We start from the raw sequence: 14,756 nt of genomic DNA on the forward strand, positions 1-14,756 counted from the left end.
GGGCATCGTAGCGATGCCCGTGTCATGCGCGGCTGATCCCGGCTGCTGATCGCAGCCAGGGACCCGCCTGCAATGGCCGACGCCCGCGATCTCGCGGGCGTCCGCCATTAACCCCTCAGGTGCCGGGATCAATACAGATCCCGGCATCTGCGGCAGTTCGCGATTTAAATGAACGATCGGATCGCCCGCAGCGCTGCTGCGGGGATCCGATCATTCATAACGCCGCACGGAGGTCCCCTCTCCTTCCTCCGTGCGGCTCCCGGCGTCTCCTGCTCTGGTCTGTGATCGAGCAGACCAGAGCAGAAGATGACCGATAATACTGATCTGTTCTATGTCCTATACATAGAACAGATCAGTATTAGCAATCATGGTATTGCTATGAATCGTCCCCTATGGGGACTATTCAAGTGTAAAAAAAAAAGTTAAAAATGTAAAAGTAAAAGTTAAAAAAAAGTGAAAAATCCCCTCCCCCAATAAAAAAGTAAAACGTCCGTTTTTTCCTATTTTACCCCCAAAAAGCGTAAAAAACATTTTTTATAGACATATTTGGTATCGCCGCGTGCGTAAATGTCCGAACTATTAAAATAAAATGTTAATGATCCCGTACGGTGAACTACGTGAACGAAAAAAAATAAAAAAAGTCCAAAATTCCTACTTTTTTAATACATTTTATTAAAAATTTTTTTATAAAAAATGTATTAAAAGTTTTTTATATGCAAATGTGGTATCAAAAAAAAGTACAGATCATGGCGCAAAAAATGAGCCCCCATACCGCCACTTATACGGAAAAATAAAAAAGTTAGAGGTCATCAAAATAAAGGGATTATAAACGTACTAATTTGGTTAAAAAGTTTGTGATTTTTTTTAAGCGCAACAATAATATAAAAGTATATAATAATGGGTATCATTTTAATCGTATTGACCCTCAGAATAAAGAACACATGTCATTTTTACCATAAATTGTACGGCGTGAAAACAAAACCTTCCAAAATTAGCAAAATTGCGTTTTTCCTTTTAATTTCCCCACAAAAATAGTGTTTTTTGGTTGCGCCATACATTTTATGATATAATGAGTTATGTCATTACAAAGGACAACTGGTCGCGCAAAAAACAAGCCCTCATCCTAGTCTGTGGATGAAAATATAAAAGAGTTATGATTTTTAGAAGGCGAAGAGGAAAAAATGAAAACGTAAAAATTCCTTAAGGCCAAAATGGGCTGAGTCCTTAAGGGGTTAAAGGGGTACTCCGGTGCTTAGACATCTTATCCCCTATTCAAAGGATAGGGGATAAGATGCCTGATCGCGGGAGTCCCGCCGCTGGGGACCCCCGGGATCTTGCGTGCGGCACCCAGTTTGTAATCAGTCCCCGGAGCGTGCCCCCTCCTGTACGCTTGCATTGAGGGGCAGAGCTTGACGTCACACGGGGGCGCAGGCGTGACGTCACACACTGCCCGCCCTGTGGTTGCCGGTAATCAGTCCCGGAGCGAACACGCTCTGGGGACTGATTACAAACTGGGTGCCGCGTGCAAGATCCTGGGGGTCGCCAGCGGCGGGACTCCCGCGATCAGGCATCTTATCCCCTTTGGATAGGGGATAAGATGTCTAAACACCGGAGAACCCCTTTAAAACAGAGGTGTAATGCTGGTAAGAACATAGCTGAAAATACCCTATGCAGTCAAAAAGAAATGTATCTTGTGCACAGATTTTTTTCTGTGTGTTATTACTATTTGCTCTTAGGGTCCTATTAGTATTCCTGGCCTGCGCCCATTAGCACCTGTTCACATCTGTTTTCTGAAATAGTTTTTCGAACTGGATTGATCAAGCACAGTGTGCCTGTTAAAGAGTCTATTCACACGACAGAATTTCCATTTGCGGAATTCTGCAAGTGGAATTCTGCCTCAAATTAACCCCTTAAGGATGGACCCATTTTTTACCTTAACCCCTTAATTAAAGGGGTACTGCGGTGGTAAACTTTTTTTTTTTTTTAAATCAATTGGTGCCGGAAAGTTAAACAGATTTGTAAATTAGAATTCAGGTAGAGAAAATAGACATGGTCGCACATCTACATATTGTATTTTGATCTACTTGCTTCTCAGCATAAATTCAAAAACTAACAGGTTGTTAGTATACATTTTGATCAAAAGGTACAAGCCCACTCGCCACGTAAAGGCCACCTATTTAGAGTGGGTCCCTAGCATAAAATGGTGTAGCACTGGGTGACGACCACCACTGCCACAACACCAGTGCCCACAGGGGGAACGACCCATTGGCAGAGTGGCCCCAATGCCACTCAAACCAGTCCTAGGGCTGCACCTCCCCACAGACATGGTGCCACGGCAGAAATGGACGCCGCACAGCACCACACCAGTGTGAACAAGATGTAAAAGCTCAGTTACTATGTGCTCACAGTCAGACTGGGGGGATGCCAAAAATGAAAGGGCCCTGTGTAGCTACCCGCTACTTTATATAGGGTTGGGCTGAGGGGGTGGGGCAGAGTGCAGACCAAGTAAAACCAACAAAAAAAGAAGGGGATAGAAAACACAATGTGAATTCAGGTAGAGAATACAGACATGGTCGCACATCTACATATTGTATTTTGATCTACTTGCTTCTCAGCATAAATTCAAAAACTAACAGGTTCTTAGTATCCATTTTGATCAAAAGATACAAGCCCACTTGCTACGTCGGCCACCTGTTTAGAGTGGGTCCCTAATGTCTCTAGCATAAAATGGGGTAGCACTGGGCAGCAACCACCACCGCCGCAACACCAGTGCCCACAGGGGGAACGACCCACTGGCAGAGCAGCCCCAATGCCACTCAAACCAGTCCTAGGGCCACGCCTCACCACAGACACGGTGCCACGGCAGCACCGCACAGCACCACACCAGTAGCAGGTAGCTACACAGGGCCCTTTCATTTCTGGCAGCCTCCCAGTCTGACTGGGAGCACATGGTAAGTGAGCTTTTGCACCTTGTTCGCACTGGTGTGGTGCTGTGCGGCATCCATTGCTGCCGTGGCGCCATGTCTGTGGGGTGCGGCCCAGGGACTGGTTTGAGTGACATTGGGGCCGCTCTGCCAGTGGGTCCTTCCCCCTGTGGGCACTGATGTTGCGGCACCCATTGCTACGCCATTTTATGCTAGGGATGTTAGGGATCCACTCTAAATAGGCGGCCTTGACGTGGTGAGTGGGCTTGTACCTTTTGATCAAAATGTATACTAACAACCTGTTTTTGAATTTATGCTGAGAAGAAATTAGTTCAAAATACAAAATGTAGATGTGCGACCATGTCTGTTTTCTCTTCTTGAATTCAGATTTTGTAAATTGCTTTTATAAAAAAATCTTAATCCTTCCAGTACTTATTAGCCAAAGTATACTACAGAGGAAATGTTTTCCTTTTTGGATTTCTCTTCTGTCACGACCACGTTGCTCTGTGCTTACCTCTGCTGTCCATTTTAGGAACTGTCCACAGCACCCCTCTGCACCACCAGGGATGGTTTAACCCCTTAACGACGCAGGACGTATATTTACGTCCTGCGCCGGCTCCCGCGATATGAAGCGGGATTGCGCCGCGATCCCACATCATATCGCGTCGGTCCCGGCGCTCATCAACGGCCGGGACCCGCGGCTAATACCACACATCGCCGATCGCGGCGATGTGCGGTATTAACCCTTTAGAAGCGGTGGTCAAAGCTGACCGCCGCTTCTGAAGTGAAAGTGAAAGTGACCCGGCTGCTCAGTCGTGCTGTTCGGGACCGCCGCGGTGAAATCGCGGCGTCCCGACCAGCTTGCAGGACACCGGGAGGGCCCCTACCTGCCTCCTCGGTGTCCGATCAGCGAATGACTGCTCCCTGCCTGAGATCCAGGCAGGAGCAGTCAAGCGCCGATAACACTGATCACAGGCGTGTTAATACACGCCTGTGATCTGTGTAAAAGATCAGTGTGTGCAGTGTTATAGGTCCCTATGGGACCTATAACACTGCAAAAAAAAAGTGTTAATAAAGGTCATTTAACCCCTTCCCTAATAAAAGTTTGAATCACCCCCCTTTTCCCATAAAAAAAATAAAACAGTGTAAAAAAAAAATATATATATATATATATGTGGTATCGCCGCGTGCGTAAATGTCCGAACTATAAAAATATATCATTAATTAAACCGCACGGTCAATGGTGTAAGCGCAAAAAAATTCCAAAGTCAAAAAAAGCGCATTTTTGGTCACTTTTTATACCATTAAAGAATGAATAAAAAGTGATCAAAAAGTCCGATCAAAACAAAAATCATACCGATAAAAACTTCAGATCACGGCGCAAAAAATTAGTCCTCATACCGCCCTGTACGTGGAACAATAAAAAAGTTATAGGGGTCAGAAGACATTTTTAAACGTATAAATTTTCCTGCATGTAGTTATGATTTTTTCCAGAAGTACAACAAAATCAAACCTATATAAGTAGGGTATCATTTTAATCGTATGGACCTACAGAATAATAAGGTGTAATTTTTACCGAAATATGCACTGCGTAGAAACGGAAGCCCCCAAAAGTTACAAAATGGCGTTTTCTTCGATTTTGTCGCACAATTATTTTTTTTCCGTTTCGCCGTGCATTTTTGGGTAAAATGACTGTCACTGCAAAGTAGAATTGGCGACGCAAAAAATAAGCAATAATATGGATTTTTAGGTTGAAAATTGAAAGGGTTATGATTTTTAAAACGTAAGGAGGAAAAAACGAAAGTGCAAAAACAGAAAAACCCTGAGTCCTTAAGGGGTTAAATGTCCCTTTAGACGCTGTTGTCAACTTTGGGGGGCCTCTGTCCTTAGACAGCAACAACTGGTTAATCACCAGGCTCTTTTTTTATTTGACATGTGTCTCTTTAAATGGTAATAACTTTGGAATGAAATGCTTTTTCTGAGTGGAGCGAATCTGAGACAGTTTTTTCGTGGCATACTGTACATTATATAAGTGGTGCATTTTTGTTGACACATGAAGCATTTTTTGTGAAAAACTTTTTTTTTTATGGTGTACACTGTGCGGTAAAAGTGATGTTATATTTATTCTGTGGGTCAGTACGATAATGGTGATACCCATTTTATATAGCTTTCTATGTTCTTGTTCCTTTTCTGAGCAAAATTCTTTTTCTGCCATTCATTTTCCAACAGCCGTAACTTCTTTTTTATTTTTTGTCCGACACCATTGACTAAGGGCTTATTTTTTGCGGGATGAGCTATACTTTTCATTGTTATAAGTTTTGCGATACGTGCTACCTTTTGATCTTCTTTTTTTATTCCGCTATTTGTACCAAAATTGGCAAATTTTGCACTTTTTTGTAGTTAGTCTTTTACGGTGTTCACCAGGCTGGATAATTTACATTATAGTTTTATAGTACACGTCGTTATGGATGTGGCAATACCTATTATGTATATGATTTTGTGTTTTTGATCTTTTTTGGTGATGACTAGAGATGAGCAAACTTACAGTAAATTCGATTCATCACGAACTTCTCGGCTCGGCAGTTGATGACTTATCCTGCGTAAATTAGTTCAGCCTTCAGGTGCTCCGGTGGGCTGGAAAAGGTGGACACATTCCTAGGAAAGAGTCTCCTAGGACTGTATCCACCTTTTCCAGCCCACGGGAGCACCTGAAAGCTGAACTAATTTATGCAGGAAAAGTCATCATCTGCCGAGCCGAGAAGTTCGTGACGCATCGAATTTACTGTAAGTTCGCCCATCTCTAGTGATAACCCAGGGCTTTTAATGGGAAAGGGGATTTTTTTTTCTTTTTTATACTTCATACTTTTTACAGGTTATACTATGCTGCAATACATTTGTACTGCAGCACAGTATGACCCGATCAGCTGCACACAGTACAGCCTGTGCGATCCAGCTTGTGGCTGGATCTCACAGGCTTCCGTATCAGCCAGACAGGCTGTCATGATCTGACCTCCTGCTGCCATAGCAACCATCGACAACCCGTGATCGTATTGCGGCACCGCCGTTGGTGAACAGAGGGAGCGCGCTCCCTCTGTCAACACAATAGATGCGTGATCTGGATTGACCACGGCATCTATGGGGTTAATGCTACCGGGACCGGCGCAATACCGGCCCCGGCGGATGCTGCGGGACTCCGACTGTGATTGACAGCTGGGTCCCACCGCCGATCTCCTGAGATGCCCGTGGCAGTGCAGGAGATCGCTAGGACGTATGTGTACGTCCCAGCTCGCAAACGTGTCGGATGCTTGTACGTATGCATACGTCCTATAGGGGGAGGTGGTTAAAGCCCATAGAAGTCTATGGGCTTTAATTTGAGGTGGAATTCTGCAAGTGGAAATTCTGCTGTGTGAATAGACCCTTACAGTGAAAAGAGACAGAATCATCAACATCATCAACACAGGTGAAAGGAGCCTAGGTTTACTCTGCATATATTCTGTTCGTCACAGGTATCTGTCTGCGTACACCTAATTTCATTTTGATGGCCCAATCGGAGTCACCTAGTGATTATGTTCAGGCGGTTTTCCATTGGTATATGGTATATGCTAATTTAGCAGGACACACTATTGATTAATCAGCATATACCAGTGGAAATCACTAACTAATTTTCTTTTGGGCCATTGAAATAACTTGCGCCTTCTGTTTGCCACAATATATCCTGTTCTTGGCGTGAAGCTGGTAAAGTGAAAGCTGAGCTGTGATTGGTCGCTGTGGGAAAATCTCTCCACATTTTCTCTCACGTAGTTTGATAAATTTGGGCCTAGGTGACCCTAGCCTTAGGGTACATTCACCCATGCGTATTATGCTGAAACTTTTCTGCAGCATATTTTGCTACCGGTTCTCGGCCTTTTGGCTAAGATCAAGTGTAGTATCTGTTCTTATCAGTTTTTCATGCCGGTGTATGGTAACGCCGGTATGGGGCTGGTGGGGATGGGTGCTGCATGGAGGGTGCAGGTGTACCAGGGCTTTCCGGGGCTGGTTCTGAGGAATCAGCTCGACGGCTGCCCCGATGTGACCTGTTCCCTCCAGGTCTCGCCATGAGGCTGAGAGGGTCTAGAGCCGAGGTACTTTTGTGCCTCGGGGAGTGGTGACCCCGAGGTGCCGAAACTCACTGGGAGAATCGGCTCACTGAGTGGAAGCACGGGCACCATAATCTCTTCACCTTGTGGCACTCACCTCTTGATTCACGGCCTTCTGGCTAGGATCAGAGAAATTTTTATAGATCCGGCCGGATGTCCGGGCAGTATATCTGCACACATTCACTTATTTATTTCTTTTTTGTCTCACTGTGTCACTTTTTTTGCGTGTTGTGTGTTCACAGGATTTGTCAGGATGCGGTAGCCCTTCTGGGTGTCCCTCCTGGCAGTCTAGGGGAGGTGTGTGTGGCCATTAGGTTCCGCACCTCCCTGCAAACACCCCGGGTACTCCTGCTTAGGCAGGGTACCTACCGTTATCGGCTCTGCGGGCAGATACCTTGGCTAACGCCAAGGGGGATGCCGGGAGCATTTGTGGTCCCCTAGTAGCTTCGGCGAAAAGGGACATCGAACCTGGAACCTCGCAGGTACCTTTTTGGTCCAGAGGCGAAGGGTAAGGTTTGTTGGGGGGCCTCTCTCCTATTGGAGAAGGGCTTGCGATAGACTGCATCCTTTGTGCACGTTTTTTTAGTGTAACACGTTTGCACTTTTTCTTGCACTTTGGGTGAATCGAGAGCACGTTCCTCGGCTTTAGATAAAAAAAAATATATATATATTTTGCTACCGGTTCAAGTCAGTGGCCCTGATTTACTATTGTACACCCGACCTGTTTTGTTAGGTTGTGTGTCAAAATGTGGATAACAAAAAGGGGCGAGTCCCCAACATTTTCGAAAAATCCCATCTTATTTACTAATGTTTCCACAGAAAATGTGGTGGATTTGACCTCTGGAAAACCCCACAGCTCAGAGCATGTGGAAAAAGAAGCAAAATGTAGGGAAACATTAGTAAATACTGTAGAAAAATACCTGTCTGGAATCAAAACCCCCAAAGAAAACTCCACTCCATTTCTGCAGTGAGTAACAAATTCAACTGCAGAAATCTGCAGCAAAATCCACATGTCTGAACAGACCCTTATAGATTGTTTTTGCTGTTATACCAAACTAACTGATGTAATTCTTGTTGTGACCTCATGGTGGAGCTCATGTTACAGGTATGTCGTGTTTTATTTTTTTTTCATAGCAAAGTTCTTATTGCCTCTTTGAATACATGTATTAACACGACCTAAAACTAGATATCATATTCAATGCAGACATTTTCTTTAAAAAGTCTAAAAATTTAAGTCATTTGTATGATCATGTATAAGCAGATAATACTGGCTTTGCTATTAGATATAAAATCACAATCAGTTTGCCTGCAGTCTGTGTAATGCAAGTGTCACCTATATGCACAGTACAATATATGTCCCAGGGATGTGGAATTCCTATCGCCCGACGCCCGGGACTAGCAGTTTTGGGCGCCGGGCAGGTGAATTTGTCCGGCCCTTAGCCCGGCTTCGGGCAAGCAGGGCCGGACCTGACAAGTGCGGCGGATCTGCAGTCTGTATGGAGCGGGCTCCCGACTCCTGCCCGCTCCATACTCTGCAGCCTGTGTCCTCCGAAGCAGAGCAGGGGAGATGGGAAGCTGTGTATTTGTCTTCTCTCCCCTGCTCTGCAGATCTGTGGGGGGGAGATGAGGGGGCGTGGCTTCTTGCTCCCCGTGCAGACCTGCGTCCTCTGCCTTCACTCCCCCCAGCTGTAGCTTCGGAGAGCTGAGGGGAGGAGGCACGTCTGCACGGGGAGATGCTTGCGGCGCTCACAGGGGAGTATGGAGCGGGCTCAGGATTCCTGCCCGCTCCATACTCTGCAGCCCTCGGCTGTTCTCAGTAGCCAGGGGCCGCTAATAGCCAGCATGCGGCAATCGCCGCGGCTGGCTATTAAGCCTTTAGATCGCCGCTGTCAAAGCTGACAGCGGCGTCTTAAGGGACATGTGAATGCTCCCTGGTGGGCTGGATCGCAGGGGGGCGATCCACTATGGAGGTAGCCGGAGGACTTACCTCTGTTCCCTGCTGTCCCGCTCTGTCATTGATAGATCCTGGCTGGACTAGGCTCTATCAATGGATCACAGAACACACAGATTACTAGAGTTCAATAGAATCTATTCATCTTTCTGAGGAATCTAATGATTCCTCCTATGAGTGTAATAAAGTGTAAAAAAAAAAAAAAAAAGTTTTAATAAAAGTTTGAAAGACACACATTAACCCAGTGGTCTTCAAACTGTACCCCTCCAGATGTTACAAAACTACAATTCCCAGCATGCCAGGACAGCTGTTGGCTGTCCGGGCATGCTGGGAGTTGTAGTTTTGCAACATCTGGAGGGCCACAGTTTGAAGACCGCTGCATTAACCCCTTCCATGTTAAAAGTTCAAATCACCCCCTTTTCCTATATAAAAACATGCAAACATAATAAAAATAAACATATTTGGTATCGCTTTGTGCGTAATTGTACAACCTATTAAAATATGACATTATGTATCCCGTACGGTAAATGTAAAAAAATACCAAACCACAGATCTGCAATTTTATAATATCCCATAAAAAAAAGTTAAAAAGCGATTAAAAAGTCAGATCAATGCCAAAATGGTACCGATACAAAAAACAGATTATGGCGCAAAACATGAGCCCTCATACAGCCTGGTATGCGGAAAAAAAAATAAAGCTACAAGGGTTAAAAAATGGCAATAAAAAAAAATTTGAAAAAGTTCTGAATTAGTAAAACATGACATAAACGATACAAAGCTGGTATTGCTGTAATCAGGAGCCTAAAGTATAAAACTAACATGTTACCTCAACCACAAGGTAAATGGCGCAGAAAAGAAAACCACCAAATCTGCTAAATTATCCTTTACTATTTCAATTTCACTTCCCTTAATATAAATATATATATGTGTGTGTGTATATATATATATATATATATATATATATATATATATATATATATATATATATATATATATATATTTTTTTTTTTTTTTTTTTTTTTTTTGGTTCAGAGAATATGTTATTGAAAAATTAAAAGGTATCCTTATAGTAGGTAGTTATGGCTACTATAGGGCGAGGAGGAAAAAATCAGAGCGTAAAAGCGAAAATTGGCCGGGACAAGTGGATCGTCATGAGGGACAAGTAGATTTTGCTCCATTTTAGTCCCGTGGACAAGTAGTTTTTTTATAAAATGTCCACACCCCTGTGTCCTTATGTCCAATTAGAGTTTTCAGATCTAACACCAATGCTACCAATCCATATTATTATGCATTAGATGTATGGGTCCTTTATTTTATAATTTTATACTTTATTGTTCAAAAACTGCAAAAAAAAAGTGTCAAAACCTGATCAGACTCAGCATGCATATGGGCAGCCTTGATGAACCGTGACCTATGTCGGCTGGATGTGATCATGTTCTGAGCTTCTGAACGTAAGCAATGAATCACTGAAAGCATCTAGGAAGATCTTGGAAGTGGTGAGGAAAGTTTCATAACATTTAATTATACAGTGTTTCATCTTTATTTACATACACAACAACAGAAAAACTTTTTTATTTATTTTTTTATTTTTTTTTACATTTGGTTCCAATGCAATATACCTGGTGAAGCAAAGCTGTGGGAGACTTTATTTCTATACATAGACACAAACATACATATTGTGATCTGGGTGACTACATTCTCAGAAAACATATATGCTAAGGGAAAGCATGCACGTTAATTTCAAGGGGGATAGTATCTGCTAGACAGCAATAGCCTTTTATGTCCATGAGGAACAAAGATTCAAGTGCACTCTGTCAATTCCTTTCTCGCCTAATGGCTGACGTCAAAGCTCTTTTAGTCGGGCACTATAGCCCTGGACACGCCAGCAGATCAAACCAACATAAGTGTAAAACACCTACCAAATGTTTGTAACAAATTCTAAGCTATTTTAAAATATGTCAGCTCTTTATCATGCTGAGAGTTGCAGACATGATCAGGTAGCTGACAGGGAGGGGATACACAAATTATACTTGTCTCTTCACAGATGGCTGTTGCCAAGTTATAAAATCATGTTTTTATTCTAAGCTCAAATATTATAGATTCTGTGTGGCATAGTCAGGCATGCAAGTTTCTGCTGAGTCGGTCCCATACACTTGCAATGGCAGCACACATGCTGGACTGCCGCTATATAAAAACTCCTTTAGGGTTATGAGATGCTAAATGGTATTGGGTACTGAAGGGTCAGATGACCATGTGCATATGTCGTCCCTTCTTCACTGAATATGAAATGATACTTGTTCCACTTTGTTTTTTATGAACGGTCAGTTTTCACATGATTTATATTATGTTAATGATGGTATGTATTAACATGTTTATCATCATTTCAGGTTCGTTTCTATGAAACCGTCCAACCACTCAAAAGTAAAATAAGTGACCTCCAAATGAAGAATGAGAACCAGTTTGAAGAGATGACTGGATACAAACAGCAGCTGAAGACTTTGACAGAAGTGAGTTATTACTTTGTCACGGGTACTGCAGATAGATCAGGGGTTGTCTGGAGTAGTAATTTTTTTTTCAAAGGTTTGCTTAAAAAAAACGCGATACTTAGTTGTTAGTTCTCTATTGCTGCTGTTTCATTGGTGCCAAGGTTCCATAGCTCTCCACTGAGTGAGGTTGATCACCGGTGATTGCATACCCAGGTATTTCCTGTGTGCCGGAATATAACTGGAAAACTGTGAGCAGCAGGAACCTGGACACCGCCGAAATGGCAGCGGTTGGTAGTTGGACAGATGGTGCTTTTAGGCCACCCTGATTCCTTACAACATTTTTTCTTTTTCCCAGACAACCCCTATAGTTAAAATGATCTCATCCTCTATCCACAGGATAAGTATCTCATCACCCAACTACCCCGGCCCAAACCCGTCATCTCCGAAACGATAGTGCTAAACTTGTGCATCTTTGACACTCTCATACAACTAAATGGAGCATATGCCGTCTACATCATACGTCCTTACTGAGACCCAGAATCCCCTACCAGAGATCCGGGAGGGAAGTTCCCAGCATTGGGACCACCTATGATCAGATATTTATCACCTATTCTGTGAATAGGGGACATGGGTATTTTCAACCCTTTAAGGTTTTTGTTTTGCATATTAGATTTAAAATGCTTACTGGTGGCCATCGACATCTCACAAGTGCTTTTCACATTATGCAAGCTCCTTTGTTTGATTCTGTATTTTCTCTTGAATTGCAGTATTTTAGCAATGCAAAGTAGATGTTGTTAGCCTGCTTTTGTTTTAGTACATCTTCAGATTTATTTCTCTTGGTGGGTAATACTGACCTATGGCTTGGTCAATATTTGCCTTATGAACATGGAAACAGCAGAAGATTAATCTCACCAAACATGTTTTTCAACTTCTTCCAGATGTTTTGCACTGTGCGTGTGTTTGATATATTTAGCTTTCTTTTCATTTAAAAGGTCACATGCAACAGGTAGGTATTCACCACTATTGTGCAGCAGTAAACCTGCTATATGTAGCTATATATTAGGTATACGGAATGCATATCTAGATAAGTGACCACCTCAAATGCTTTGTTATTGGCATTCATTTCATCATGACCTGTTCTTTCCAAACACAAGCATTAGCTGCAGCAGTTTAATGCACTTTTTATTAAAACATTTTTTTCTAGTTCTTACCTTAAAGTGGTTATCCACCATAAGGTGATTTTAGTACATACCTGGCAGGCAGTAATGGACATGTTTAGGAAGGATCTGCGCTTATCTTGGGGCTAATGGCTGTTGTGAGATTACTATAATACTGTGGCTAGATTTTTGTTAACTGGTATTTCCTGTTTGAGTTTTCTTCTTTTGCCTACAAATCCCATAATTCCATTATCATCCCTCCCACACATCAGCCACCCCACCCATTGAAACATAAATGAGCTGCATCCATTCAAAAGACCTGTGGTTTTTAATCAGGGTGCCTACAGCTGTTGCATTAGTTGCAGGTTGATCTCTCTCCCACCAAGCGATCGATCCACCCATTGAAGCAGACAGGCTCCCTGTCATCAGCTGACTAGTGAGTCAGGTCTCGGCCGCATTGCAACCTGGGAAAAATCTGAGACAACAGTTTTGTATGCTGTTTAAAATAAATATTGGGGTGAAAATCACATAAGAATTGTGAGAAAACCGTCATACATAGGTACAGACACTATATTGTGAATTACACTTACTTTACAGCCCCTGTAGCACAGTCAAATAAAAAAATTCCTCGAATACCCCTTTAACCCCTTAAGGACTCAGCCCATTTTGGCCTTAAGGACTCAGACAATTTAATTTTTACGTTTTCATTTTTTCCTCCTCGCCTTCTAAAAATCATAACTCTTTTATATTTTCATCCACAGACTAGTATGAGGGCTTGTTTTTTGCGCGACCAGTTGTCCTTTGTAATGACATCACTCATTATATCATAAAATGTATGGCGCAACCAAAAAACACTATTTTTGTGGGGAAATTAAAAGGAAAAACGCAATTTTGCTAATTTTGGAAGGTTTTGTTTTCACGCCGTACAATTTATGGTAAAAATGACATGTGTTCTTTATTCTGAGGGTCAATACGATTAAAATGATACCCATTATTATATACTTTTATATTATTGTTGCGCTTAAAAAAAATCACAAACTTTTTAACCAAATTAGTACGTTTATAATCCCTTTATTTTGATGACCTCTAACTTTTTTATTTTTCCGTATAAGTGGCGGTATGGGGGCTCATTTTTTGCGCCATGATCTGTACTTTTTTTTGATACCACATTTGCATATAAAAAACTTTTAATACATTTTTTATAAAAAAATTTTTAATAAAATGTATTAAAAAAGTAGGAATTTTGGACTTTTTTTATTTTTTTTCGTTCACGCCGTTCACCGTACGGGATCATTAACATTTTATTTTAATAGTTCGGACATTTACGCACGCGGCGATACCAAATATGTCTATAAAAAATGTTTTTTACGCTTTTTGGGGGTAAAATAGGAAAAAACGGACGTTTTACTTTTTTATTGGGGGAGGGGATTTTTCACTTTTTTTTTACTTTTACTTTTACATTTTTTTACATTTTTTTTTACACTTGAATAGTCCCCATAGGGGACTATTCATAGCAATACCATGATTGCTAATACTGATCTGTTCTATGTATAGGACATAGAACAGATCAGTATTATCGGTCATCTCCTGCTCTGGTCTGCTCGATCACAGACCAGAGCAGGAGACGCCGGGAGCCGCACGGAGGAAGGTGAGGGGACCTCCATGCGGCGTTATGAATGATCGGATCCCCGCAGCAGCGCTGCGGGCGATCCGATCGTTCATTTTAATCGCGAACTCCCGCAGATGCCGGGATCTGTATTGATCCCGGCACCTGAGGGGTTAATGGCGGACGCCCGCGAGATCGCGGGCGTCGGCCATTGCCGGCGGGTCCCTGGCTGCGATCAGCAGCCGGGATCAGCCGCGCATGACACGGGCATCGCTCCGATGCCCGCGGTTATGCATAGGACGTAAATGTACGTCCTGGTGCGTTAAGTACCACCTCACCAGGACGTACATTTACGTCCTGCGTCCTTAAGGGGTTAAGACTTTAAGTTTCACACATATTAAAGGGGTGCTTCGGTGGAAACTTTTAAAAGTAATACAGGTTTGTAAATTACATCTATTTAAAAAAATCTTAATACCTCCAGTATTTATCAGCTGCT

At 42.7% G+C, this 14,756-nt stretch overlaps 1 protein-coding gene and 1 pseudogene across 2 annotated transcripts in view; both read left to right on the plus strand.

Moving 5' to 3' along the window:
* Window positions 1–14,756, plus strand: part of PIBF1 (progesterone immunomodulatory binding factor 1) — a 233,321-nt gene that overhangs the window by 26,821 nt on the left and 191,744 nt on the right. For both annotated transcript variants that reach the window (XM_056555507.1, XM_056555506.1), the window contains exon 5: window positions 11,399–11,518. In XM_056555507.1, coding sequence (XP_056411482.1) covers window positions 11,399–11,518 — 120 coding nt within the window. The remainder of the gene's footprint in view (window positions 1–11,398; window positions 11,519–14,756) is intronic.
* LOC130359908 (U2 spliceosomal RNA) lies at window positions 6,815–6,924 on the plus strand (annotated as a pseudogene).

Source organism: Hyla sarda, chromosome 2 (genome assembly GCF_029499605.1).
Source record: "Hyla sarda isolate aHylSar1 chromosome 2, aHylSar1.hap1, whole genome shotgun sequence".
Lineage (NCBI taxonomy): Eukaryota > Metazoa > Chordata > Amphibia > Anura > Hylidae > Hyla > Hyla sarda.